Source organism: Martes martes (assembly GCF_963455335.1).
Source record: "Martes martes genome assembly, chromosome: 16".
NCBI classification, from domain to species: domain Eukaryota; kingdom Metazoa; phylum Chordata; class Mammalia; order Carnivora; family Mustelidae; genus Martes; species Martes martes.
In genome coordinates this window covers 30,244,276-30,271,949 of record NC_137904.1, presented here as the reverse complement: position 1 = coordinate 30,271,949, position 27,674 = coordinate 30,244,276, and the positions used below count along the sequence as shown (strand labels likewise).

At 35.8% G+C, this 27,674-nt stretch overlaps 1 protein-coding gene across 6 annotated transcripts in view; it reads right to left on the bottom strand.

Annotated features, from left to right (window-relative positions):
* The window catches only part of BCAS3 (BCAS3 microtubule associated cell migration factor), a 581,171-nt gene that overhangs the window by 282,536 nt on the left and 270,961 nt on the right, over positions 1-27,674 (bottom strand). For all 6 annotated transcript variants that reach the window (XM_080825313.1, XM_080825315.1, XM_080825314.1 and 3 more), the window contains 3 exons: positions 20,268-20,392; positions 17,732-17,897; positions 15,703-15,803 (listed from right to left, as the gene is read on the bottom strand). In XM_080825313.1, the coding sequence (XP_080681439.1) occupies positions 15,703-15,803; positions 17,732-17,897; positions 20,268-20,392 (392 nt within the window). The remainder of the gene's footprint in view (positions 1-15,702; positions 15,804-17,731; positions 17,898-20,267; positions 20,393-27,674) is intronic.

Here is a 27,674-nt window from a genome sequence, read left to right as displayed (position 1 = left end):
AACATGTGAAAGATGCTTATCGCCAAATACTAACTATATCATTGATTCAGAGTCTCCACGATTTGTGTTTCAGGTCTCCTTTATTTAATATGATCATTTTTATCATTTTAATAAACATCTATGTATCTCGAAACCATCAAACAATGGAGAAAAATAACCTCGACCATCAAACAATGGAGAAAAATAACCTCGACCAGATGTTCACAACACAAGAAGTTACAGACATTCACAGAAACTTCACAGATAGTGACAGAAATAAAGAAAGTACTTTGGGCCACAGTTCTACATTCTCTGTAATATCCCTGAAGAACCAGAAGACTTCATTTTTAAATATACTGAATTTGCTTTATATTAAAAAGTATATTGACATAACCACGGAGGGACCACTGGCACCTGGAATATAGCCTTGGAAGGCAGCAAAGTGCCCAAAAGAGGAAAAATAAATAAATAAATAAACCACTAGCTTCAAAATACTCCTATAAATCTCAGCTCTGACCCAGACTTGACATCATATAAGAGTGATTCTGATGTTCTTCATGTGGTCATAAAATACAAAGAAAGCATAGTAGAAAAGGCAAGAAACTGATGGTATAAAAGCAATGAAGGCAATTCAGTGTTTCTCGTCTCTCTACCAAGTTCCACAAAATCACATGGCAAAAAGCCTCCTGTCATATGACAACAATAAGGAGAACAGATTCTAACTGTAGAGAGACAATCTATGGCATTCACCCACAACCTTTATGCCTCGGTCACTGGGTGGTTACCTTTATTAAGACAGATCATGAGAAAAATTTTTTTCTAAAAAGGAGAAATTCAGTGATGATAAAAAGCCTACACAGCATCAAAGCAAAAGTAAATAAATTTGACTTAAATAAAATGAGAATGCAGATATAAGATGGACAAATAGAGATAAAATGAAGAATTGAGCAGAAAGGCTCAACTACAGAGTTTGCCTATTTTTTTTCCACTTTTCTGGAATAATAACTAAAAACTGTTTTTGCAGTTAGTAGAGCCTGAAACCTATAATACAGCAGAAATCATTATTTTTGTATTGGTTAAAGGAGAGTAGGTAAGAGCAGTCCTTCTGTTAATGGCAAAGAAGTGTAGATACACACATAAGTAACACTACCATAAAATAGAGATTTTTGTTTTAACAAAATCCATATTTATGTGATTATATTTCCTATGGTTGAGAGCAGCTATAATTAATGGATTTCCCTCCTTCTCTTAATGCAGCCATTTGTCAATTCAAATACAGAATGTCCAATCAATTTTGATGTATTTAGTAAGCAATTTGTCAAATGGTGCTATAATCCAGTTAATATATTAATTCTTGTCATGGAGAGAGTTCTGACAACTACAGTTGACCCTTGAGCAAAACAGGGTTTGGGGTGCCAAAGCCCCCCAGTCAAAAATCCATGCATAACTTTTGATTACCCCAAAACTTACTACTAATTGACTACTGTGACCAGAAAGCTTACCAATAAACAGTCAACACATATTTTGTATGTTATATGTATTATATACTGTATTCTCACAATAAAATTAGCTAGAAAAAATATTTAGAAAATCATAAGGAAGAAAAATATGTTTACAGTATTATACTATAAAAAATTTACATATAAGTAGATCCATGCAGTTTAAACCCATGCTGTTCAAGGGTCAACCATATATGGTTTTCCATAACTGGTTTTGAGAGAAAAATCTGTACTGGGACTCAAAGGTCATTCTCTGGAGCTAACACCTCTATGTCCCAATATCTGAGAGCATGCTATATAGCACATCTATTAACAGAAAAACTATTTTGCTGGAATAAAGACAGCTGGGTTCCCCTGGACAGTGTGGCTGCTGATTCCTTATAATGAGCTGGGTTTCTCTGAATCCCTGCGTAGCTCATATGTTTGTTTGTTTGTTTGTTTGTTTTAAAGATTTTATTTATTTATTTGACAGACACAGATCACAAATAGGCAGAGAGGCAGGCAGTGGGGGTGGAGGGAGCAGGCTCCCTGCTGAGCAGAGAGCCCGATGTGGGGCTCAATCCCAGGACCCTGAGATCATGACCTGAGCCGAAGGCAGAGGATTAACCCACTGAGCCACCTAGGCACCCCTCTCATATGTTTTTAACAAAGTCAGCAAACCAATACATGTGACACTAAATGTAAACTAAGTATGGTTCTACAAGAGGAACAAGGCTTTATTAATGAAATGTATGAATTTTAAACTTAAAAATATTTCTATAAACATTTTCCACTATTCTAAAAACTTCTTCATATGGATTGCTAAGGAAGTAGTCTCAATCCTTTATTTTTTCCTATCCCAACATTCTTCAGGCAAATACACTTATCTACCAGTTCTTAACATAGACACTGTACTAAGGCCACACAGTTAGTTACTGGTAGTCAAGCTTCTCGGAAGGCTGACCTTCACTTTCCGCAGTGGGAAGCTCTGGACATGACTTTATAAATATATTTCATCCACTCACCGCTATGCTATCTCCATCTTTTTCCAGGTCTTTCTACACTCCAGGAGCTAGAGAACAACCAGATGTGCCAGGCTTTTTGTCAGGGGATCCAAGTTCACATCACAGAAGAAATCTGGACTATAATGACCAAGAAAGGGTCAAATCCTTCCTAAACTCTTCCTTCCTTCCATCCATCCTTCCTTCCCTCTTTTTCTTCCTAAAGAGAGAGCAAGTGAGTGTGGGGTGGTGAGGGGCAGATACAGGAGAGAGAGAGAATCTCAAGCAGGCTCCACACCCAGCACAGAGCCTAACGTGGAGCTCAGTCTTACAACCCTGAAATCATGACCTGAGCCAAAATCAAGAGTCAGACACTTAACCAACAGAGCCACCCAGGCACCCCAGCCAAACTTTTCATGGGGAGATTTCACCACTACCAGTTTGGCAGAGCAGAGGACTAGAAGACAGGTTTTTAACATGTCACAGATAACCCCCACAGCACCTGGGCATAACTGGCAAACACTTTTCAAAGATGATGGCCCTCTCCATGCACTACATCCAAACCTGTATTTCTCTAACAGAAAATATAAAAACAGAGATGAAGGCAAACATTTCTAGAAAACAAAACTAAAAAACATGGCAAAAAATTTTTTTAATTACAAGAAAGAAAAGGAACACCACATTCATCTTTCAGACATCAGACTCCTCTTAGCCATTTATGAACCATGCAAGAGCAGAGAAAAAAAAAAAAAGCCCAAGTGATTTGGCACAAGGCTGTGTATTTTAAAACCTGCAATGTGTACGAGGCCTCCAGACTACCAGACATCCCATTGTTTCATGTGTCTGCTGAGAAAGGTGCCCTATGTGTCAGAAAAGCACACTGAATATTTTTCAATGACCCAGGGGGCAAAGGTCACTTATTATAAATGGATAATGAGACCTAATGCAGTGCTCTGAGTATGGACAAAGAAAGGGTCTATCCATAGCCCCTGGTGGATTGGTCATTCAGGCTTTTATTTCCTCTCCACACTTAATGGAGTCAAACAATTGACAGAAATTCTATAGAGAAGGCTGAAACTGAGAGAAACAACTGTATTCTAACTCTGATAGACAGACACAAATAGCGACCCTGAAATGGCGCCAGAACTCCTGTTACCACTAACATAGCAGACAGCTGTAGCATTCCCCCTAAATTCCCATTTAGTCATTTGTTAGCAATTAACCTTACTGATGGAAGTGATGGCACATCAAACCACAAGCTCCTGCCAATATCAACCCATTACATTATCGCAGGTAAGCAGACACAGATCATTCTGTTCTAGCCTCTTATTTTTGAAGAAAAGGGCAAACAGATATCCCCATTCCCTCCATCCTATATTCCCGCTACCCAAGTGACAAAATGCACATTCAGGGATATCAGTATCTGAATATATGAACCTTAAACTCAGGTGGGACAGAATAAATGACGTCAGAAGCAGAGATATGCATGTCTATGACTAGTGGCTTTATGACCCATAGATGATTTTTCTTTAATCTATCAGAATCCATGTCTTATCTTAGTCAAGCTGCCAAGTAAGAAATAATGATGGTATCCGTAGAAAAGAATGTATACTCTCACCTGTACCTGAAAAAAACAAGTCATAAAACATCTTAAAGAACATGAAGATACTAGCATCACTTACAATTTTGTAAAATAAAGAAAGACATTTAAAAATACAAAACAGTCCTTTATAAAAACTTTCCTTTTGTTTCTTTTTCAATTTTAAGGACAATTAAGAAAGGAAGGTGGATTGACGTGCAAACTGTTTTTTGCCACAAATAGTAAATGCTAAAGCACATGACAGAAATGCCAAGATTTACTTCAGAACGGAGCAAACAGGTCATTAGAATGTAACAGAAAGGATTTCTGATGTTGAAACATCTCAACAATAAATCAGCAAGGACAGAAAAACCAATGAACTATTCCACAGATGTGAAGACCCATGTATAGATTTGGGTATCAATAAGAAGTATGGCTCCCATAGACAAAAAAAAGGAAGAAGGGAAAAGGGTAATCTAATCCAAACTTTTCAACCCATCATTTGTAAAGTCTGCCGATTGCTGGTGGTACTTTCATTTAACCATTCAACACCTTTTCATTGAAGAAAAGGTATTTAAATTTATAATGTTCCCCAAGTTACACAACACATATACGGCTAAATTCACGGTTAACACATCTTAAACTTTTAGCCTCCTGAAGAAAAATACCATTCATTTCACTAAAACTATCTTGCTATGGATGGACGTGTCAGTTGATAAAATTAAGTGTAACTAAGAGAAATCATCAAATATAATTCAATCTGAAGTGGTTTCTTAACTACCTCAGATATTCAGACCTGGATAGAGTGGTATGACACACCCAATGACCAACAATGGACTATAAATACTCTTTAAATAAGTCCTACATTACAAGTTTCCTCTACAAGAGAAAAACATTTCTTTCTTCCCCTTCCACCCTACCCACACTTGGGCAAATATTTATTATGGACAATGCAAGGAAATATTGTTGAGTACCTCCATCATACTCGGTACATACCACAATAGCGATGCAATCCAGGATGTTAAGTTAAATCTAATGTGACATTCGAAAGAGAGCAGCTCAGAGAAGTGCTGCATATTTAATTGCTTTTCCTGGGCACTGACAATGACCATAGTAGATAAGACCAACAATTTTTTTCCTCTTTGTACCAATATGTTCAAAATATTATCACCGTTGTACTGTAAAACCAATAAAACAACAGAATAGTAAAATATCCTCAAATACTTCATTCTAAACTCAAAAGTGTGACTTTATATTACAAGGAAAATATTCGCCATTTCTATTCTCATGGTTATTGCTGGTAGGAGAGCAGTACAAAACTTTGTTAGCAATCAAGATCTCTAGAATCCAACCTTAAGTGCACTGTTGATATGTTATTTTCATACTTGATAGGTAAGATAAATCTCAATACCAGCTTTAGTTACTGTCTACTTTATTATATGTAAAGACTAAAATAAAAGTGCTAGTGAAGTCTAAGAGATTAGTAAAGCAATAACATCTTTTAAAAGCAGATATACCAGTAGAGAGACCAGCTATTCAAAAGAAACTCAGAATGACTTAGTTCTCTTCAGGATAATAAAAACCAAGATTTTTATCAAACCAACACTAATACTTTAAAGTAAGGCTCTGGTTGGAGCTTTTAGAGTGATTAATACTGCCTCCTTACATGTCATGCTGTCTAGGGTATCATAATGGAACCTCATCACTTCTTTCTATGTTTTTTCTGGGATAAGATTATTTCATAGAAAGTGTACCTGAATTACTAATTATGTACCAAAAAGCCCCAGAAGGGAACTAAAATCTGTAAACACACATGGAAGTTTGGAGATTATTTCTAAAAGCTTACTGAACACAACTACCAGGATATATAACATGCACAGAAACAGAAGCCACACTGAGATCACCAATTCTCTGTCCTACTCTAGGCAACATAGTTCCCCTTAGTGTTGCAATGAATGGCATAACCTATTGCCCAAGCCAGTCACCCCTTTCCTCCTCACTTTTCTTTAGTCACCTCACAGAGTCCCAAATCCTACAGATGCAACCTCCTTAGCCACTTCTCTCCATCCTCACTAATAAGTAACTTCTTCCTTTTTTGAATTTCTATACCAATTAATTCAAGCTATTAACATAGTGCATATCACAATGTGCTACAGAAACTCGCATGTATGTTTCTTACTTGTTTTTATGTTAGAGACAAAAGTAATAAGTGCCAAAAGTAAAAAAGTGCGTAGCTGGTATAATGCAAGGTAAAGGTAATATGCAGAATTTAAGAATCTAAGGTTTAAAAAATAATTATGATCCTACATTTCCACTACCAGCTATATAAGAGAGACTAGATTTACATTATCTTCTAAAATAACTAAATTAGGCCTAAGGGAAAAGGCTACTTTGAACCCTCCATAGTAAGGCTTAAGAATAAGCATGGAAAGAATCAAATATATTCCAAGTAATATGAATGCTTCTTAGGAATAAAGAACAATCCACCACTTAACAACATGAAACTGAAAATGCCCAGCATCCTATCAAAAATCATTAGGGATATAAAGAAGCAGAAAAACACAACCCAGACCTAGGAAAAACATCAATCAATAGAAAAACCTCCAAGAAACATCATAGTGGTAAAAGTAATTAGAACATAGGGATTCTAAAACAGCGATTATAAAAAATGTTCCATGTGTTCAAACACATACATGATAAGGAAAGAAATGAAAGACATAAAAAAGATCCAACTGGGACTTCTAGAGATGAAAATATGATATCTGAAATGAAAAAAATACTGAATAAATCTAACAGCAGATTAGGCAAAGTAGAAAACTTGATGCATTTTAACATATAGAAATACAAATTATACAAAATCAGAGAGAAAAGAATTTTTAAAATCAAACAGTAAGCTGGGAAAATATCAGGTGGTCCATATACATATAACTGGAGTCACAAAAGGAGAAAAGGGGAGTGACAGAAAAAAATATTTGAACATATAACTGCATAAAAATGTTCAAATTTCAGGAAAAAATAAATCCACAAGTCCAAGATTCCCACAAATCACAGCAGGAAAAAAACACCATGACACTATGGTTTTACTGATTTTTTTGTTTTTCTATATTACTTCTATTTTATCTATTGTTTATATGTTTTTATTTCTACCTTGATCTCTATCGTGTCCTTCCTTTTGCTTTAATTTGCTCTACCTTTTCGAGTTTCTGAATGTGGAAGCCGAGGTCATTGCTTTCATAACATTAGGTATTATTTAGTCCTATAAAATTACTCTTGGATACTGAGGTAGTGCCATGCCACATATTTTTCTATTTTTCTTTAAAGTTTTTATTCCGAAATGATTACAGATTCATGAGAAGTTACAAAATAGTACAGCACAGTCTTGTATAGCTTTCACCTAGTTTCAAAATGAGGAAATTACCATTGGTACAATCCAAGACTTTATTCACTCACCAGTTTTATATATATAGTTTTACATACACTCATTTGTGTGAGGGTGTGTATGTGTGTTGTTTGTGTGTTTGTATAGAGTTCTATCCAATTTTGTAGCATGTTTATTTGTGTAACCTCAACTATAATCAAGATATAGATCTATGTCCTCACCACAAAGATCTACCTAACCCTTTATAATCACATCCAACACCTTCCCTTCCATTCTGCCTCTAAGCCCTGGTCAACACTAATTTGTCGTTCATCTCTCTAACTTTGTCGTTTTGAGAATGTTATATAAATGGAATCCTTTCTGCTCTTGGTGTTTTTAAAATGTGTAGTAAGCAAACCTTTTGAGATTGGCCTTTTCATTTGGCATAATGCCCTTGAGATTCATCCAATTTGTTGCATGTATTTATACTGCAATCCACCTTTTTTTCCCTGAATAGTATTCTAAGATATGGCTCTGTTCTGTTGTCATTTTCATTCAGTTCAAAATAATTTCTAATCTCCCTTTTGATTTCCTCTGTGAACCATGTATTATTTAGAAGTATGTTGTTTAGTTTCCAAATATTTGTGGATTTTCCACAGATCTGTTATTCATTTCTTATTTAATTCCATTGTAGTCAGAGAATACATACGTTGTATGACTTGATAGCTCTTCAATTTATTGAGACATGTTTGATGGCCCAGAAGATGGCCTATCCTTGTCACTGTTTGCTGTGCACTTGAAAAGAATGTGTATTCTACCATTGTTGGATAGAGTATTCTAAGTAGTCTGATATTAATGTAGTAACTCAGGGTTTAAAGTATGTTTCTCCTAAGCATCAGTATAGTTGGTTTTTTTTTTATCCAATTTGACAATCTTTGATTTTTTTCTTGGATGTTCAGATTATTTATAACTAATATGAGTGCTGATATGCTCAGGGTTACATCATCTTGCTTATCTGTTTCCCTTTTATTTCCTTTCTTGGTGTCGGTTGCTTTTGGTTTCATTACATACATCACATACATTTTGTTATACACATCACAGTTTACCTTCAAGTCATGTTATACCACTCATATACATTCTAAAAACCTTACAAAAGGGCACCTGGGTGGCTCAGAAACAGCTCAGGTCATGATCTTGGAGTCCTGGGACTGAGCTCCACATCAGACTCCCTGCTCAGCAGGGATCTGCTTCTCCCTCAGTGGTGAGTCTCCCGCTCCCTGCTGAGCAGGGGGTCTGTTTCTCTCTCTGTCTCAAATAAATTAAAAAACAAAAACAAAACCTTACAATAGTTCCATTTCCCATACTCTTGGCCTTAATGCTACTATTGACATACATTATGCACACATACACACACAATATATATATACATATATATACACATTCATGTGTATATATACTTATATGTGTATTTTAAAGACCTCAATAAGTGGATACTGTTTTTGTATTAACTAATTAATTAATTTTAAGAGAGAGAGCATGCTGGGAAGGGGTAGAGGGAGAGAGTATCTTAAACAGGCTTCATGGGAGGACAGTAGCTGATGTGGGGCTTGATCCCACGACCCTGAGATCATGACTGAGCTGAAACCAAAAGTCAGATGCTCAACCAACTGAGTCACCCAGGAGCCCAAAGAGTAAATTTTATTTTTTTATTTTAAAAATTTTATTTATTTGACACAGAGAGAGAGATCACAAGTAGGCAGAGCGCCAGGCAGAAGGAGAGGGAGAAGCAGGCTCCCCACTGACCAGCGAGCCCAATGTGGGGCTCAATCCCAAGACACTGAGTTCATGACCTGAGCCAAACGCAGACACTTAACCGACTGAGCCACACAGGCACCCCAGTAAATTTTATTTTAAAGAGACATAAACCATTACCAAACCCGCTCACATATTGTATATTTTAACCATTTTCAGTGTTCTTCATTCCTTTCCATCTAGTATCATTTTTCTTCTTCTTGAAGGACTTCCTTTAACATGCCATATAGAGCATGACTATTGCTGATCATTTTTTAATCTTTCATATATCTGAAAAAAATGTTCTTTCATTTTGAAGGATAGGGGAGGGGCACATAAATCTAGATTAACAGGTGCTTCCTTTCAGTCCTTAAATCTGTCATTCCTGTCATTTTTGCCTTGGGATATAACGTCTTTTTTTCCCTCTGGCTGCTTTTAAGATTTTTCCCTTTTTAAATGATTTTGAGCAATCTGATTATAATATACCTTGGTAGAGTTTTCTTTAAGTTTCCTGTGTTTGAGATTTATTGACCTTTGTGGATCTGTGAGTTTATAATTTGTATCAGATTTGGACATTTTTGGGCCATTTCTCTTGTCATAACACCCCTCCTTCAGGGACTCTGATTTCAAGCATAGGATTATCCCACAGCTCTGTGAAGCTATTTAAAATACTGGTTTTTTTCAGTGTTTCACTTTGGATAATTTCTCTTGGTCTATCCTTCGAGTTCACTAATATTTTCTTCTGCAATTCCTAATTTATCCTCATCTTATCCAAAGTGCAGCTTTCAGATTTAGGCTTTCTTATCCAGAACTTTGGTTTGAATCTTTAAAATTTCCCATGTCTCCGTTTAACTTCTCAAACACACAGAATACAATGACAAGAACTGCTATAGTGTCATGATTCCTGACCATGTATGAGCTCCAGGCTCTGTGCCCTCTAGGACTCTCTGATGGTTGTTTCCTTGGCTTCCGGCAGTTTCCTACAACCACCAATACTGTGCTGTGGACCCTCTGCAGATCTTCAGAGCTCACATTCTGTACAGATCCCTTCTCTCTGATGGTGTATCCCGCAAATTCTAGGTTAGGAGTTAACAGACAGTAAACAGGGCTTTGTGGGTCATGATGACTCAAATCTGTGGTTATAATTTTAAAGTGGCCATAAACAACAGAGAAATGAAATGGCGAGGCTGTTGGAGTAAAACTTTATTTACAATAATAGTTCATAATAGTTTGCTGATAAGTGCTCTTCCCTGGTCTTACTGGACTCTCTGCTCCATCTTCCCTGTATTCCACTTGCACACACACACCCCCAACCCCTGCTACTGCAGCATGGCCCACAGACTCCTGCAAGGCAATAACTACAGGCAGTTGTAAGGCTTTTGCCTCGTTTGCTTCCCATCTCCCAGAAATCACTGTCCTTCATTCCCTGGTGTCCAGTGACTTGAAAATGGTCGTTTTACATATTCTATTTTTTGTTGTTGTTTCAGAGGAATGGTCAGTCTCAAAGGGAGCCTCAAGAAATACCCAATAAAAAATGTTACTTTCACATATAAAAAAATTTTAAATCCAACCGAAATGTACATGTCTGAAACATATATTTTTTAACCATCTTCTGTGTTTTTCATTCCTTTCCATATGGTGTCAAAGGTTCTCCTCAACTTTCCTATAATGCTTTTAAAGGTAGAGGAAAACAATTATATCCCCAGTAAAACAGAGAGGTTCTATGGATCCTGATCACCTTTTTATTGTATATCAAAGCTATGTTTCTGTTGAATGATCTCTTGTTACTTTTAACAAAGAAAACTCAATGAGTTTAGGGAGGAACTTCTCACATACCCAGGGATTACCTCAGAAATTCAAAGTCTGACCTCCCCCACAACAAAGCCAGTTAATGTCAGCAACTTAAAAATACTGCTGCTGCCAAATTACCTGGAAGAAAAGGAGGAAACATTCTTTTTCCCCTAAATAAAACTTTCCCAAGTCAATTCACTAAGCCCTATCTTTAATTTACAATTTGGGAAGCTCTGAAGCGGACAAAAGAAAAAGTTACTGTCTATTTTGGGATCATATTCAAGGCTAGATGACATTTGTTAGTCTCCTAATGTTTATCTTTGTTTTTGGCAAAGTAATACACTGAAAAAGGTACCTATTTCAGAAAAGGTAATTACAGTATGTAATTTTTTTCAAAGGAGAAAAAATAGCATTAACACAAAAATTATTAATCTCCTCTGCTATAATCTTTTTATATACTATTCATGAGATTTCTTATGACCAAAGCAAAACAATTTTTTAATATTAGATTCTTGAATTTACCTTTACTGAACTATACAGCAAGATCAGATTACTGTCTGTACATTGACTTTGCACATTTAATCAATCTACTCAATAAAACCATATGAATTTGCTGATATTTTATTCCTGTTTTACTTACTCAAAATGGTAATATCTATGATTCAACCTAGTAACGAAGAAGACATCTCCACCTCCATAATGTAAAGAACATTCTAGAATAACTCAATTTCTGATAGACCAAAATGCCTTAATTTTGTATCCTTCCCATTCAATTAATATAGGTGGGAAATATCATGACAGTTAAGAACACAAATTTGGGGTGCTTGGGTGGCTGAGTTCGTTAAGCATCCTACTCTTGATTTCGGCTCAGGTTGTGACCTCGGGGTCATGAAATCGTAGCCCTGCCTGGGTCTGCTGCTAGGAGTGGAGCCTGCTTAAGATTTTCTCTCTCCCGGGGCGCCTGGATGGCTCAGTGGGTTGGAGCCTCTGCCTTCACCTCGGGTCAAGATCTCAGGGTCCTGGGATCCAGACCCACGTCGGGCTCTCTGCTCAGTGGGGAGCCTGCTTCCTCCTCTCTCTCTGCCTGCCTCTGTCTACTTGTGGTCTCTGTCTGTCAAATAAATAAATAAAAATCTTAAAAAAAAAAAAAAAAAGATTTTCTCTCTCCCTCTGCCCCTTCCCCACCCACCTGACACCCCACCATGCTCTCTCTCTAAAAAATTAAAGTTTTTCTAAAAACACAAAATTTTGGTTTTTACTTCCTTCACTTTAAAATTAGGTGATAAGTCTTTAGTGTTTCAGGCAGATTTCTCTTCCCTTCCCCCACCATTTACCCTTTTGCCACATATGCAGAACTCTGTTTATCAACTACCAGTGTATTTATTATCATTACAGGGCTGGAAGGGGAGTGGGGATTCCTTGCTAAACATCCTGCTCTCCTACTCTCTTCTCCCTGAGACAAAGTCTCTTTCCCATTTCCATTTACATCATGCTTTGTCTACTATTATTATCATTTCCGGAGTTTGTACAAGTCTGCTTCATTTGATCCACAGATCCAAAATACAACACCAAAGAAAATGCTTGCAACATCTGTGAAAATGCTTGCAACATCAAATTGGTATTAGAGTTTTACTCCAAATGGTTATATCTGAAAATACTTCCAGTAATATATTTATCAATTCTTCAAGTTGAGAAATAAGAGGTGATTTTCAATATGGTTAAGTAAAACAAAAAACTCCTCAGCATCAGGTATGGTATACTTGTGTTTTAAGAGGTCACAACATCTTTTCAAATGGTTTCAGTAAGAGGAACTAGAGACAAAGCAAAAGGGTACTAAGAATGTCTTCTTAATGAGGCTCTAACTTACATAAAGGACTCAACAGATGCGCAGGTAAAGACATTTTCTCTAAACTGGCTCCAGCATTGCTTTTACTCCTCTGACACAGATGTCCATCTTTTGCATATTTAATTGCTTCAGTCCTGTAATATATGGCATGTCCAGGACTCCCAATCAAATTATCTTTCTTTATCTAAGGAAACGGGGACTTTAATATCAGACTAATTCTGGGGCAACTGGGTGGCTCAGTCATTGGGTGTCTGCCTTTGGCTGGGGTCATGATCCCAGGGTCCTGGGATCAAGCCCCAAGTCAGGCTCCCTGCTCAGTGGGAAGCCTGCTTCTCCCTCTCCCACTCTCTCTTCCTGCTTGTGTTCTCTCTCTCTCTCTCTGTCAAATAAATAAATAAAATCTTTAAAATCAAAATAAAATAAAATCAGGCTAATTCTGTGTCTCTGCCATCAATATAAAGAATATAAAATCATTACAGAATTACCTATCTCTTAGGTGTTTTTTTTTTTAAAGACCTACTAAATTATATCAGTGGTATTTCACAAAGTAAGAGAAAACAAATTAATTACATCGATCACTTACACAGCAAATATTACAACATGATCAGAATCACATAGTTGGAATAGATATTATTAAGTCCCTGAAGTCTATTATTTGAAAATCAGTACTTTTGAGATAAGAAACAAAGATACAGATGATGCTTAAACTGTTTTACAGGGTTTTTTTCCCTTTTTTAAAAATTTAAATTCAAGTTAGTTACTGTATAGAGTGGATGTTTACAGTTTTTATAGAACTTTAGCATCCCTTCGTTGACCGTAACAACACCTTTATAAGAGTAAATATTATTATTAATATTTTATATTTATCAAATAATTGAGAGGTGATTTGGAACTGGAACTCCAGCCTTTTTATCGTTGTCCCAGGCTAGTCCATCTGGAATGGTCTAACATAAAATGCATTTATATGACATATTTTCATTAGAAACCATAGAATTATCAGTCACTCCTTTCTTTCAAATTATCTCTAATTCTTATCTATTCCAACTCTGCAACATCTCACAGGTTTGTTCTGTCTTTTCTGTAATACAGACTGAATTGAAGCCCTCTCATCCAGGATCACTGAGCCTCCTCCACATCCCTCCCCTCCTCTGAACCTCGCATTACAACATTGCCAGAGTGCCTTTCTAAAATGCAGTTCTGACAGTGTTACTCCAGTGACTGAAAACATGTGGTGGCTTGCTACTGCCTACAGTGGTGGTTCTAAACTGTGCACCTAGAGATCTCTGTAATTCTGAGAACTGGACAAAGGTGTTTAGAGCTGCTAAAATAAGCAACGTCAATCAGCTTAATTTGCCAGAACACAAAAATTAAGGGACAGAGCTGCATTTGGTTTTTGCCCTAATTTTTGTTCTGTGTATCTGTTTACCTATATACTGTTTGCCTACTGGACACAATAAATAACAAAATGTCAAAATAACAAAACAAAGCAAATGAAGATTAATTCTGAGTCAAATCTACCTCATTCAAAATGAAAAAATAACAGGGGTTATTTTCACCCCTATTGAGAGGTAGGGGGGAATATGTTCTTATGATTTAAATTTGATGGTATACAAATGTCATTTTTTCCTAATTCAATGATTCAAATGATAAGAACTAAATATATGCTTCCGTGACCTAATAACAACTATAGATGTCTATAAACTCTGCTTCTTGAACCCAAAACCACTTACATATACCTCTCTCTGAGGACTTTGGCAACTGAAATTCTGCACTCATAGTTCACTGATACAACCATCTCATTTTATTTTACTTTTTTATTAAACATCTGCTCCCGAATTAGTGAATTCACTGAGAACAAAAGCAACATGCTATTCATGTTTACTCACAAGTGCCTGACACAGAGAAGTCACTCAGTAAATCCATGCTGGAAGAATCAGTGAATTCAATTTTAAAAGAGAACAAGACTGCCAACTACGAGTTACAATTATGGACTTTTAGAAATTTCGAGTAAAGTCGGTAAATTTTCTGTTTCCAGTATAATATATAACACATTATAAACATAAAATAAAACAGTTTTAGAACTATTTCACTTCATGCTGCTAAAACAGCCAGGCAAGATAGTAAGTTCAATACAACAAAACTCCATTAAAAGCATGTCAATGTTGATTTTTAGGAAGTTTCTTAAAAACATACAGCACTCACAGCCATCAAGTTAAATTAAGGATCCAGTCAATCCTACAAAATTAAATTAAAATTATAAAGAATTTTTAATTCTATGACCATAAACTGGATAATAAATATTAAGTTGTCTTTCCATGCCTCCCCTACAAAATAAGCTGTTTCTACCTCAATGTACATGTTCTCCAGTGAAGAAAGAATGTGGATCAATTTCTATAAATGTCAGGGCTTAGATATAAAAGTAAACAAACATAAATACCCAATGGAGTTGCAATCATTACTTCACTGTTCTCAGTAAAATCTACAGAAAGAAAACCTGGCTGATACTTTTCACAGTGAAACATGCTTTTTTTTTTCTCATGTCAGAAACAGATACCAAGTTTTATGAAGTTTATTATATCCTAATATCCTCCTTAAAGAAAAAAACAACTTTCAAGACTACCAGATATATCCCCATGAACTTATATAACTGCAGGTGTATATCTCATGGCCATGGAACATGAACAGCCAGAGGCATACTTAATGTGTACTAAGGCTTACGGTTTACATTTATATTAAATAACTTACTTGCCTCAATCTGATTTTTATGGCCTATGGTCTGTGGACCTGTGGCAATATGCATGGATGCATTAAAAGTCAGCATTTTAAGATGAAATCTCAAAACACTGTACAGTAGGTAAAAAACAATGGGAACTACTTACGGCCAGCAAGCAGGAACTGATAATACTGGACTGCATCTGCAGCGAGGAGCAGAGGGTGGTTTGCATTAAATGGTGGTTGCAATTCATTCCATTGAGGAGTTCTAAGGAAACGGCAGAAGAATATTAATATTTAAGGTTAATAGATGGGATGTAAATCACATCACTGTCACCACTTATAGACATTGATACAAACTCACACTATCTTTGTAATCATTAAAGTGAACTTGTTGGGAGTGCTGAAACCTAAAATACAAGGCCATCTGCTTAAAAAGAATAAAAAAGGTGGTGGTGACTCATACAATTACATAGAGCTGATACTGGTTTAATAGCAGAAGACCTTCCAATAGGATAGACAAGACATTCAAAGCACTGGACAGAGAGGAAGCATGTTATTCAATGTCAAGATTAAGTAGCTCTAATTTTACCTAATTTCAGACAACTGCTGGAGCTCACGACTCTTAGAATATGTGTATATTTTCAAAATAAAATAAAGCAGGTAAAAGTGCTTTTAAAAAACCCACACAGTTAAATTAATGGCTGACTTATTATAGACCTAATTAGAATCTGAGTTCCAAAATAAGCCATTTATTTCAACAATGATGGTGCAGTAATTTTAATTAGATCTGCCTGTTCCTAAATAGCTTGATAAATAAGATATTGATCAGATCAATCTAGTCCAGTAAAGTAGTAGTAAAGAATGCTGGAGCCTTCAAAAATCAATATAAGAATATTTTAAAATGTCAAAAGGAGAAGGATCATTTTCATATCCATTTTTGTCTGTTTCCTTCCATACTTGTCAGGACAAATTTTTTTCTGTCTCTCCTATACCCTTATACACTGTGTTGAACAGGTTTTATTCTAGATTTTATTTCTCCCTCTTGACACTTGCTTATAAAGATTCTAATGATCATGTACTTTTGAGAAGGGCTCTGATTCTTAATAAACATTTCTACAGTGTTTAGCCATTATATCTTGGTGAAACCTTCCAATCTGTTTATATTCATTTCCAGTCCCCTTAACAGTTATTCCAATATACTTTCTATTTTCAGTGAACATGAGACTGGAAAAAGAGGAAGCACTAAAGCTCTGTATGTGGGATAGAAAAAAAAAAAAAAAACCCAAGTTCTGGAAAATGTAATACAAAGATGCAAGGACAAGGTAACTCAAAGGGGCAAACAAAGACAACTGAAAACATGATCACACAAAAATCTGTACATGAATGTTCTCAGCAGCATAATTCACGACAGCTAAAAAGTGGAAGTGTCATCTACTGATGGATAAATGAGAAGAATAAACAAATGGACACAAAATGTGGCATATCCATGCAGCGGGCTATTATTTGGTCATAAAAAGGAATGAAGTTCCGATGCATGTTATAACATGGATGGACCTTGAAAACATTATGCTAACTGAAGAAAATCATATGAAAAAGGTCATATGTTGTATGATTCCATTTATATGTAATGTCCATAGTAGCAGATCCAAAGAGACAGAAAGCAAATTGGCTGAAGGGTTTGGTGAAAATGGAGACTGCTAATGGGTATAGGGGTTTCTTTTGGGGGTGATGAAAACTGACTGTGGTGATGGGTGTACAACCTTTTGAAAATTCACTTTAGAAGGGTGAACTGTATTATATGTAAATTATATATCAAAAAAGGAATTACTGATACATGCAACAATAGGGATGGATCAAAATAATTTTGCTGGGTGGAAAGAAGCAAGACAAAAAAAAAAGAGCACACACACTATGATTCCATTTATATAAAATTCTAGAAACTATAAACTAATCTCTGATGATAGAAAGCAGTGGTTGCCTGGGGCTCAGTGGGTGAGGTAGGGATGAAGAGGGGCAAGAGGGAGAGACTGCAAAGAGGCCCAAGAAAACATATGGGGGTGATGGATATACTTATAATGTTGAGCACAGTGATGGTTTCACAGCTGTATACATATGTCAAATTTGATCAGATTGTACATTTTCAATATTTTATACCTCAATAAAGCTGCTAAAGACAATGGAAAGAGGTCCTACCTAACCAGAGTCCAGCTGGCTCGAGGTGAGGTCATCACTTCCAGTGGGGTGTCATCACTAATCTTGGGGGCAGTGCTGAGCGGCCGTGGCTCCATCATGTGCTCCACTAAGGTCCCATAGCAGCTAATGATGTAGAGAGACTCAACTACAACTTGTTTGGACTGATCTACAAACAGAAAAACAAATCCTTGTTGTGCAATAATGGCATAAAAGAAACACAGTGCAATTTTTACAAGTTATTGACCTTTCCGTCCGTTTTTGACGCTGTTGAGAGAAAATATGGCAGGAAATGCTTTATGTGGTGCCTGCTCCCTGCCTAAAGGTTGCTTCTTAGAAGTGAATGCTAATGAGTATAAGAACCAAAACATTTTTAAATCTTAAGCAATTTATTTCAAAAATGATGAAAAGATTCCCAAAATTCTAATACAGTGAAACATTTCACAGCCTTTTGCATTTTTCTGCCATGTAATTTGTTCCCCATTATGAAAAATGAATGATAGCAGGTGGGATAGGGAAGGACTGACTGGAAAGGAACAACATATGGACAAAAAAGTAGTTATGCAGGATGTACCAATTCAACTGCATGAGAGGCTCTCTGCATGCCTAAATCAGCCTAACTTCTCTGCTTTCTCTCAGAATACTTTATTTTTTTTAAAGACTGATTTGTTTATTGGACGGGCGAGGGCCAGAAGGAGAGGTAAGGAGAGAATCTCCAGCAGACTCGCCCCGCTGAGCAAGGATTCTTGACACAGGGCTCAATCTCACGACCCTGAGATTATGACCTGAGCCAAAATTAACCAACTGAGCCACCCAGGCATCACAAACTTTATTTTTAAAATCTGGATTAAAACAAATAAATGAAAAACATGCACATCCTCCTCCGCCAAATCTTCTTTCTTCTTTCCTCTCCACGGGATCACTGGCCTCTATGGTAAAGGAAGATCACTCATACTTTAAGGTCAGGTGCTGAATATGGATCTAATCAAACGACTTTATAAGGAGTACACATGTCCTCACTACAAAAACAGGTTTAGTCCTCTATCTTGGGTTTTACAGTAAACCTAGGAGCATATAAAATGACTCATGAATGCTGGGTGGGTCACCTTATCTCCATGCCAGAGGAATCAATTACAGCTGATTTGAGAAAATGGCTAACGACCAGTCAGTGGGACATAAAGGAGTAGTAAGTTAAAAGGGTAATTAGAACAGAAGGGAGAAGCATTTGAAATTGAGCTTCACAGAGGGTTTTAACTAGTAACAAAAAGTCATTTTGATAGCATCATTAAAACTAAGGAGGTAACAAAAAAATAGAGATGGGATAAGAAAATGGAAGGCTTGCATACTTTACTGTATCCTCTCCCACTTAGGCAAGGAACCTGCTGTGCCTGAGATCCTATTTCCAAGGAAAGGGTCACAGAAAGGCGATAACAAGGGAGAGGGCTGATGTCTGACTGCCAGTACTGAGCGTAAAGCAGGGCCATTTTGCCAAGAACAATACAGCCTGTGGAGCTGGGCAGAGAAGAGCCTTGCTAACAACTCAGTTTGTGACCTACTTTAATAGTGCTGAAATAATAAGGGCACAATCTTAACATTCAAAATTAAATACCTGGTCCACAAATGTAGACACTCCTCTACACACAAACAATAAGGAGTAACATACTAAAGCAGTAATTACATAAAAATTTTAGGTATTGATCTTGGCGACTGAAGCAGGGATTAAAAAAACACAACTCTATAAACTCAAAGGAGCAATGGTTACCATAAAAGATGATTCTTAGGGGTGCCTGGGCGGCTCAGTGGGTTGACTGTCTGACCCTTGATTTCAGCTTGGGTTGTGACGTCAGGGTCATGGGATTGATCCCCATGTTAGGCTCCATGCTCAGTGTGGAGTCTGCTTGAGAGTCTCTCTTTTCCTCTCCCTCTGTCTCTCCCCTTGCTTTCACACGTGCTCTCTCTCTCTCTCTCAAATAAATAAATAAATCTTTTTTAAAAAAATGACTCATTTATGAGCAGGAGCCTGTTTTTATCTTTTAACTTATAACATGGCAAAGTTTTTTGGTGGCAGTTTTTTGTTTGTTTCTTAACGTCAGGACAGCGCTTTAGAAAACCTGGATTCAAACTCGGATGCCATCACTTCCTAACTAGTGCTTTTAGCTAAGATATTCAAACTCGTTGGACTTGAGCTCCTTGTCTCTAAAACAGGGATAACACCTCAGAGGCAATGGAATGGAATTTGCTTGTCACAAATGTAAGTATAAAATAATGTAAAAATGCAGACTGGAATGGAATTAACGATGTTGAGGACACTGGCAGACTGTCATCAACAAAGCAAAATACATTCGGATGGGCAATTAATTTCACATTTATAGTGAGAGGATAGCCTTTGGCTTGAGTAGCTGAGGAGAAACATGCTAACTGAATGGAAAAATGGATTCAGAGAATACTGGGTTCAAAATTATTCAAGAAGAACTACTAGAATTTCCCTCAAGAAACAAAAATTATAAGTGGCAAGTTTAAGCTTCATTAAGCTCCATACCTTTTTCTCTTTTCAGACCTGCATTATTTGCAAACCACGATCTGGATGTTCCAAACATTGCAGCCACACAAAATTCTCCGCCCATCGATTTGCTGGGTGAAATTTGTGGAGGTGGTTTAACTTTGCTTAAAAAATAAAATGATAGTAAAAAACAATTAACCATGATGGAATTTCAGACCTCAAGACAGTAACATTATTTTCTTTAAAATTCCACCCCTGAGAATTCAAATCCTCCAATGTGGACATGCATTTTGCCTTAAGTAATAACTGGTGCTGTGAAACTATATTCTGCAGTAGAAGTACAATTAGTGCAGAATTCTGGAGTATTATCAAATAGTAACATATAAAAACAATAAAAATTAAGCCCTTTTTGAAGTATGTGTTGGTGAAATCCAAGTCCTTCTTTTCAGATGGATAACATTTCCTTGAAGATTTTAAAGTGGAACAATAGAACCAGTGTATCTCACAATAATAAAATCATTTACCATTTCATTTTGATATATAAGATGTGGGACTGACAGGACAATTGAATGGAGACGGCATGTATGAAAATAATGAGATGATACAGAATGAAACCCCGCAAATGGTTCAGCCACAATGCTACATACAGTTAGACAATGTAGGGGGAGAAGCTCAAATGTTCTAACGCAATCATATCCACTGATTAAACTATTTGTTTATTTTTTTCTTCAAGGCTTTGTGAAAACAATGTGTGTTTCTGCTCTGTTCTTCACATGTTTGAGGACGCCTTAAGTCACTGATGTAACTACCATAAAAAAGTACTTGCTTTCCTCTTTGTTTTCTCCAAATTAGCTTTTATACCATCACTTCTAATATCAACCTTTCATCTTCTGTGAAATTCTAGTATTTCTCTTCTGGTTTGGCAAAGGCCTCCTCAAAGCTCACTGGCAATTTGCTGACCATCTCAGATAAATGGTGGTCAGACTTTCTCTAATTCACACACCAGAAAATAGCCTCACTGCATACCGGTCAAGATCACAGCCCAGTCTGGACACCAGAGCTCAGATGTTCCTACACTGCTACTCAGTCTCCAGTGTCAAATAACACCATCTCTACCTTCTTTTTGTTCACTGTTCTTTATCTCTTTATCTTTTAGTAAAGTATGATTAGGTGGAGAAAGATTGGGTTCGGGAGCCAGGAAGAAACCTGAATGCTGCCACTTCTTTGCTGTGTGACTTTGGTTGAGTTATTTAACTTCTCGGGGCTCAGATGGCTAATATGTAAAATAAAAATAGTAACGCCTATTTCGTGGGATTATTTTAAGCATTATTTGTTATTTATTTCTGTTATATTTCTTATTATTTGTTCTTTGTTCTCTAAGTGGGCTCCCTGACTAGAAGTACCATCCGAGTACTTCTTAGATATACAAATATTCATCAAGCCACACTCCAAACTCTGGGGGTAGGGCCTAATCATCTGTGCTTTTAGTTTCAGTAATTTTTTTTTTTTAACAAGCCCTTCAAGAAATTCTGGTGCATGCTCAGGTTTAAGAACCACTGTATTAGGGCAAGTGCATATGGTAATCACGGCAGTGCCTTCCCGTATCATGGTACTCAACAGGGTTAACTGTCTTCTACACGGCACACTACCTTCACCTAATTTTCCAAAACATCAAACTGTGCTTTGGTAATCTCAGTATCCAGGTCCCTATGACACCTGAAATAGTTTTCCACGTATTTTATTTCCCCAGCCTTCTGCTCTGACATCTTCCTCCTATAGAAAGCAAAAAGTTTGGGTCAGAGTCCACTCCGATTGGTCTTTTTGGCTCTCCCTTTGTGCCAAATCTATGGTAATGCCCTTGCCATATATGAAAAGGCCTCTTCTTTCCACCATTAACATGTCTTAATCACTTCACATCATTACCCATAAAAACCACACCCCAGCCTAACCTACCAACACCAGTCACAGTCAGACCTCCAGTGACAGGGAATTAAGAGACATGGTTTTTAAAAAAAAGTTTTTGTGATGAAATGAATCTGGTTCTAGAAAGTTTCACATCTTCCTGGTTTCATCTACCACAACTACAATAACCTACCAGTAGAAAAGAAGACTCCCACACCTTGACCCCACCTACCCCAGAACAAACACACACCTTTCCTCAGTATCAGGGTAACTGCCCTCAGATTACACTTTCCGGTTATGATGCTCATTGCTGTAATACCTTAGAGTGTAAATTCTCCTTCAAAGTCTTTATTTCCATCACTGAACTGCTATCACTACGCCAATAAATTCCTATAACTAGCATCTTTTAGTTCCTTTGGCCATTTTTAACCCTTAGGAGTTTGGGGAGGTTGGAGAGAGAAGGAGAAAAAAAGCCATTCTGGAATTTACTGAAAGGTGTTTCCAATTACATAACTATTGTGTTTTTACCAGAATCACCATCAGGGAACAATAATACTACAATGTACAAATAAGCTTCACAGGGACAAATTCAAAGCTCTTTGGAAATTACTGAGTGCTATTTTTGTTTTTGTTTTTTTAAGACATGTGGTAAGCAATGAGAGAGAAAACAAGTGGGTATGACACTTCTTCAGAGAGACTATGGCACATATAAAGTATGCCTCCTAAACAGACCTGAAAAATGGTTGCTATTAGGCAAGATAGTTACCTTGATAACACAGTAATAAAGAGTAGAAATATGATAACAATTTATTCTTTGGCCATTCAAAAATATATTCTGTATGTGTTTATTAGCTTCCAGTCTAATCAATTGATGTCAAAAGCTAAAACCTCTTATACTTCCATAACGCAACACACAACTCAGCTCCTGAACACACAATTAAAAAGCATCAACACGGTATTATTTTACACAAACTCGTTATCTCCTGCAGGGAATAAGTATCTTGTGATAAAAGTATGCTTAACATTATATAAAGAATGATCATTTTCATTTTTATACACTATTTCTTCTTTTTCCTCTGATGGGGCCTTAACAAATCACATTAGCAAAAGTTTGTGTTTAGTAAGTGATTAAAAGAGTTTTCATCCCTGGAGTACCAGGGTGGCTCAGTCAGTTAAGCATCCTACTCTTGATTTTGGCTCACATCATGATCTCAGGGTTATGAGATCAAGCCCCACATCAGCTCTGCACTGGGTGTGGAGCCTGCCTGGGATTCTCTCTCTCTGTCTCTCTGCCCCCTCCAAAAGAGTTTTCATCCCTGAGAATAACTTGCTATTTTCCTCTGTGGTGCAGTGCTGTCTAGTGGGGAGGAAGCATATCTGGTGAACATATTCATAGCAAGTCATTTCTACCATCAAACTACATTTGGGATGACTGTGGTATTTAACAAAACAGAATATAAAGATATGTGTCTAGAAGACTTTCAGAAAAATTAAAAGGAGAAATAATATAAAGAAAAGATTACCACTAATTAAGTATTTCTACCCAAGGGAAGAAAAATTTCACTTTGACTCATTTTGCCCTTTATCCTAAGTTTTAAAAAGACTAACAAGGAATTTGGGATGGAGGCAGAATTAACTTTTCCAAAATAACCCAGAATATTTCTAATGCAAAATAACCTTTTGTTGACAGAAAAATAAAACACTGAAAAATGATACATATGTGAAAGGAACAAAAGATAAAAGTACTAGCCTTGTAAATCATGTTCACTTCTATACTGGTGACCCAATCATTTTAGAAAAGCATTCCAATACTACCCTTTTTTTCTATCTTCTTCTCAACATCTCCCTTTATCCTCCAAAAGGGGCTTAATAAATCCCATTACAAAACATGTGCAAGTTTTAAAAGAAGACCTGTGAGTGTTTGGAGGCCTTCCCACATTTATTTATTAATTTATTAAATAGTCTGATATAAAAAATAAAATTTCAATGTATATGGCACCCAGAAATTTAATTGTGTTGATCATGGTTTTAAAGAAAAACAAAACAAACTGATGGAGCTCATGGACTCCTCTGAGAACTCCTGTTCCTTACTCCCCTGAGTCCATCATAAATAGCCTCATGTTCAAAAATGAAAAGTAAAATTTGGCTTAATTTGTGGGCAGTGTATAAAAGAAAAATGGAATGAATTCAACTTTCATTATTATTTTTAACTTCCATTTATTATTTTTGCCCTACCGGGCAAAATAATGATCATAAAAATACCGTATTTACTAAACTCGTTACAAGAGAACAACATAATAAAAAGTAAAACAAAGAAAAACAAAACAAATAAGGTACTAAATTAAAACTCAGGAGTTTCACTCTTTTTCACTTCTATTGGGAGACTTAACTACCTAACTATAGCATGAGAATCATTTTCACTGCTATCGTAAGTTCTGGGGCTATTAACATTATGACGTCTTTCAAAATACTTACAAAGACTATTAAAGTTACCCCATTGGCTTTTACTGTATTATGTAATCCAGTCAGATTAACATATCAAATTTCTCTAGCCTTTTTTTCTCTCTACATCCTACTGCAAAGAGAAAAAAGCAAAACTCTAATAATATCTGCTTTAAAATTACAGAAAAATTATGTCCGTCTGGGTAAATCTACTATGTCCCATAGAATAGGACATAAGAGGCGTATCTGCACATGGCATGAAAAGCAGCAATGAGGTCCACTGCCTTGTTTAAAGGACACAAGCATGGAAAGAGTTAAATTGAGATAGAAGCACTGTTTCTTTCCTTTTCCACTTTAAATGTTAACACAATATTGCTGTAAGAATTACAAGTGGTATGTTATATCTTTGCATGTAAGAAAAAAAAATCTTTTCTTTATATTCCTCACTGTGATTGAGCTTTTAAAAGGAATTTAGAAGTTTTTTTCACTCTCAACTTTATTTTTCTAAGAGAAGAACTAAGAGGGAAACTGAAAGTATTTTATTTTAAATAAAGATATTAATAATATACCTAAAATTATTCTATCACAAATTATTCTTAAAGATCTAACAGATTTATGTAAACTTAAGAAGATTCTCCACTTTATATAAAACTTTTCTTTCAAAAATGAATTTATAATATTTTAAATATCCTCAAAAGAATAAGATTAGTTTAAATGAACTATTTACATATATATAAACTGAATGGTCTCAGCACTAATTAAAACTTTAAATATAATTTGATATGTAAGTTTTAATTCTTCTTTAAATTAACCTGATATAACACAAACCCAGGTTATGAGTATGGGATATATTCAAATGGGCTACTTTCACCTACACTATTATGTATATATTTTTTCTTTTGATAAGCAACTAAAAAATAACAGCAGTTTAAACATAATACTACATGTACACTGGGAGCTCAATAAATACTTATTACTTAATTGTAATATTGAGAGCAAAATTCATTTTAAAAAATTCACAATGGCTATTTCTCTTAAAATTTCTATATTAAAAATATGTTATATGTGTGATTCTTTTATAATATTTTACATTATATTATAATATAAATTATATTATTATTATATAAAATATATTGTTATCATAATATAAAATATTATACAATATTTTACAGTCATTTGGACTGAAATATCCTGGAGGATGCATAATCCCCAGAGTTCATAAAATGGCTAAAATGTTGAAGACGGTCTGTACAACTTTCCAACAAGCTTATTTTGTTATCAAAAGGGCAGACATTATTTTAAACTGACTCACTGCAACTGCATGAATTTAAACAAACCAGTTTATCAAAGAATAGAGAATTAGTAGAAATTGTGATCTACCAAAAGCAAAATCTTAGCTAAATACAAAGGTTGCTACTTGAAAGTATTAAAAAAAATTGTATGAAATGTCCATTCCATTTAAAGAGGAACTACACAAATTTCATATTCTTCTAAAATACAAATATCACACTGCAACTGGAAATACTATAAACATATTTATTTGGCATAATGTTTTATTTCATAATGGTAAATAAAAACATTCTCAGGTTGAATGCTAAATATCATGGAAAAATAGCAAAGACTATTAAAACAAAGAAGCTCTTATAAACAAGCTAGGAGAAGTTGTCAAATTTATATTCATTTTGCTGCCTTAATTTGAGGTTTCATTAAGATCTTAATGGGAAAAACATGCACCACTAGTAAAGGAACGTATTTTAAAGGAGGATCTTTTAGGCTAGTGTAAGTGACTAAAAACGAGTTTCTTGTGAGCTAACGATGGCATCAAACAGACCACAGAGCAGTCTTCCAAGGGAAAGGCAATGATTTAAAAGTCTACTATATTTCAAATATCCCTTTCTTTAATCTGGCTCTTTTAATCTTGTTTCAACCTCAAATCATTTCTGGTTGACAAGTGCTTTTGCTTAAATTTGAGGAGCACATAAGCTGTTGAAGGAATGGAGTTTTCTGATTTCACATACAACATTAGTTACTCCGTCTTTACTTCTATGCTAAAACTTCAATCTCTATTAACATACTAAACCTTTTTTCTTTGTACTTAGAGAATGAGAAATTTATCCTAAGATGGAATCTAATTCTAGGTTTGGTCTACAAAGAAATTTTGTCCTATGTTGAAACTGGCATTTAAAAACTGCTCATCCAAGCTTCTAAGTAAGATCCATGTATCTTGTTTGTTTGGGGAAGAAATCTGGTTAACAAAAAGAATAAAGATTGACTTGTATGGATTTTTTACTCATTTATACGCTGAATTTCTTTAGAATAGTTTCACAATCTGTATCCTAATTTTGAGGCTGCATTTCAAGGAGATTTTCATGATTTGTCGCCCTATTCTTATATGATAATGAAATTTTCAGATGTTCCTGTGGCAGATGACCACTGAAATTAGTTTGCATCAAATTATAGTGTACCTTCAAGAACTATTTCAGGTTCTTTTTGTCCAGGAGAAAAACAGCTGAGGGGCTTTTCCCTGGGATAATGGGACAGTATGAACAATTCCCAGTAGCAGTTATGAGAACTACACACACACATGTGCAGAACTCTTTTAAGTATCCTGTCTACATTTATAAAATTGATATACTTTACATTGTCCCAAATTTCCTTTTGGCTCATTTAACTCTTAAAAGTAAAAAAACAAAAACATACGATCAAATTTTAAAAAGCTTCTTCTCAAAAATGGTATTTTTCCCTAAAACAAGAAATAGCAGCAGACGCATCGAACATTTACTGAGCTCTTACTATGTGTCAGGCACTGTTCTAAGCACTTTATATTGTCAGTTTATTTCATCCTCATGATGAACACATGCTGTAGATGCTACTGGTAACTCCATTTAACAGATAAGGAAACCAAGAAACAGAAAGGGTTTAGAAAATTACACAAGATCATATAGGGAGGGAGTGTGTGAAATGGGGTTTAAGGCCTTGATGGTCTGATTCTGGAGACCTGACTCTTAGCCATATGTTAAACATACGAGCTCCTAAATATTCTACTTTGCATCTTTATGTAAAAGTACTAAATATGCTGTTTCTTTTCCATGACCATCATAT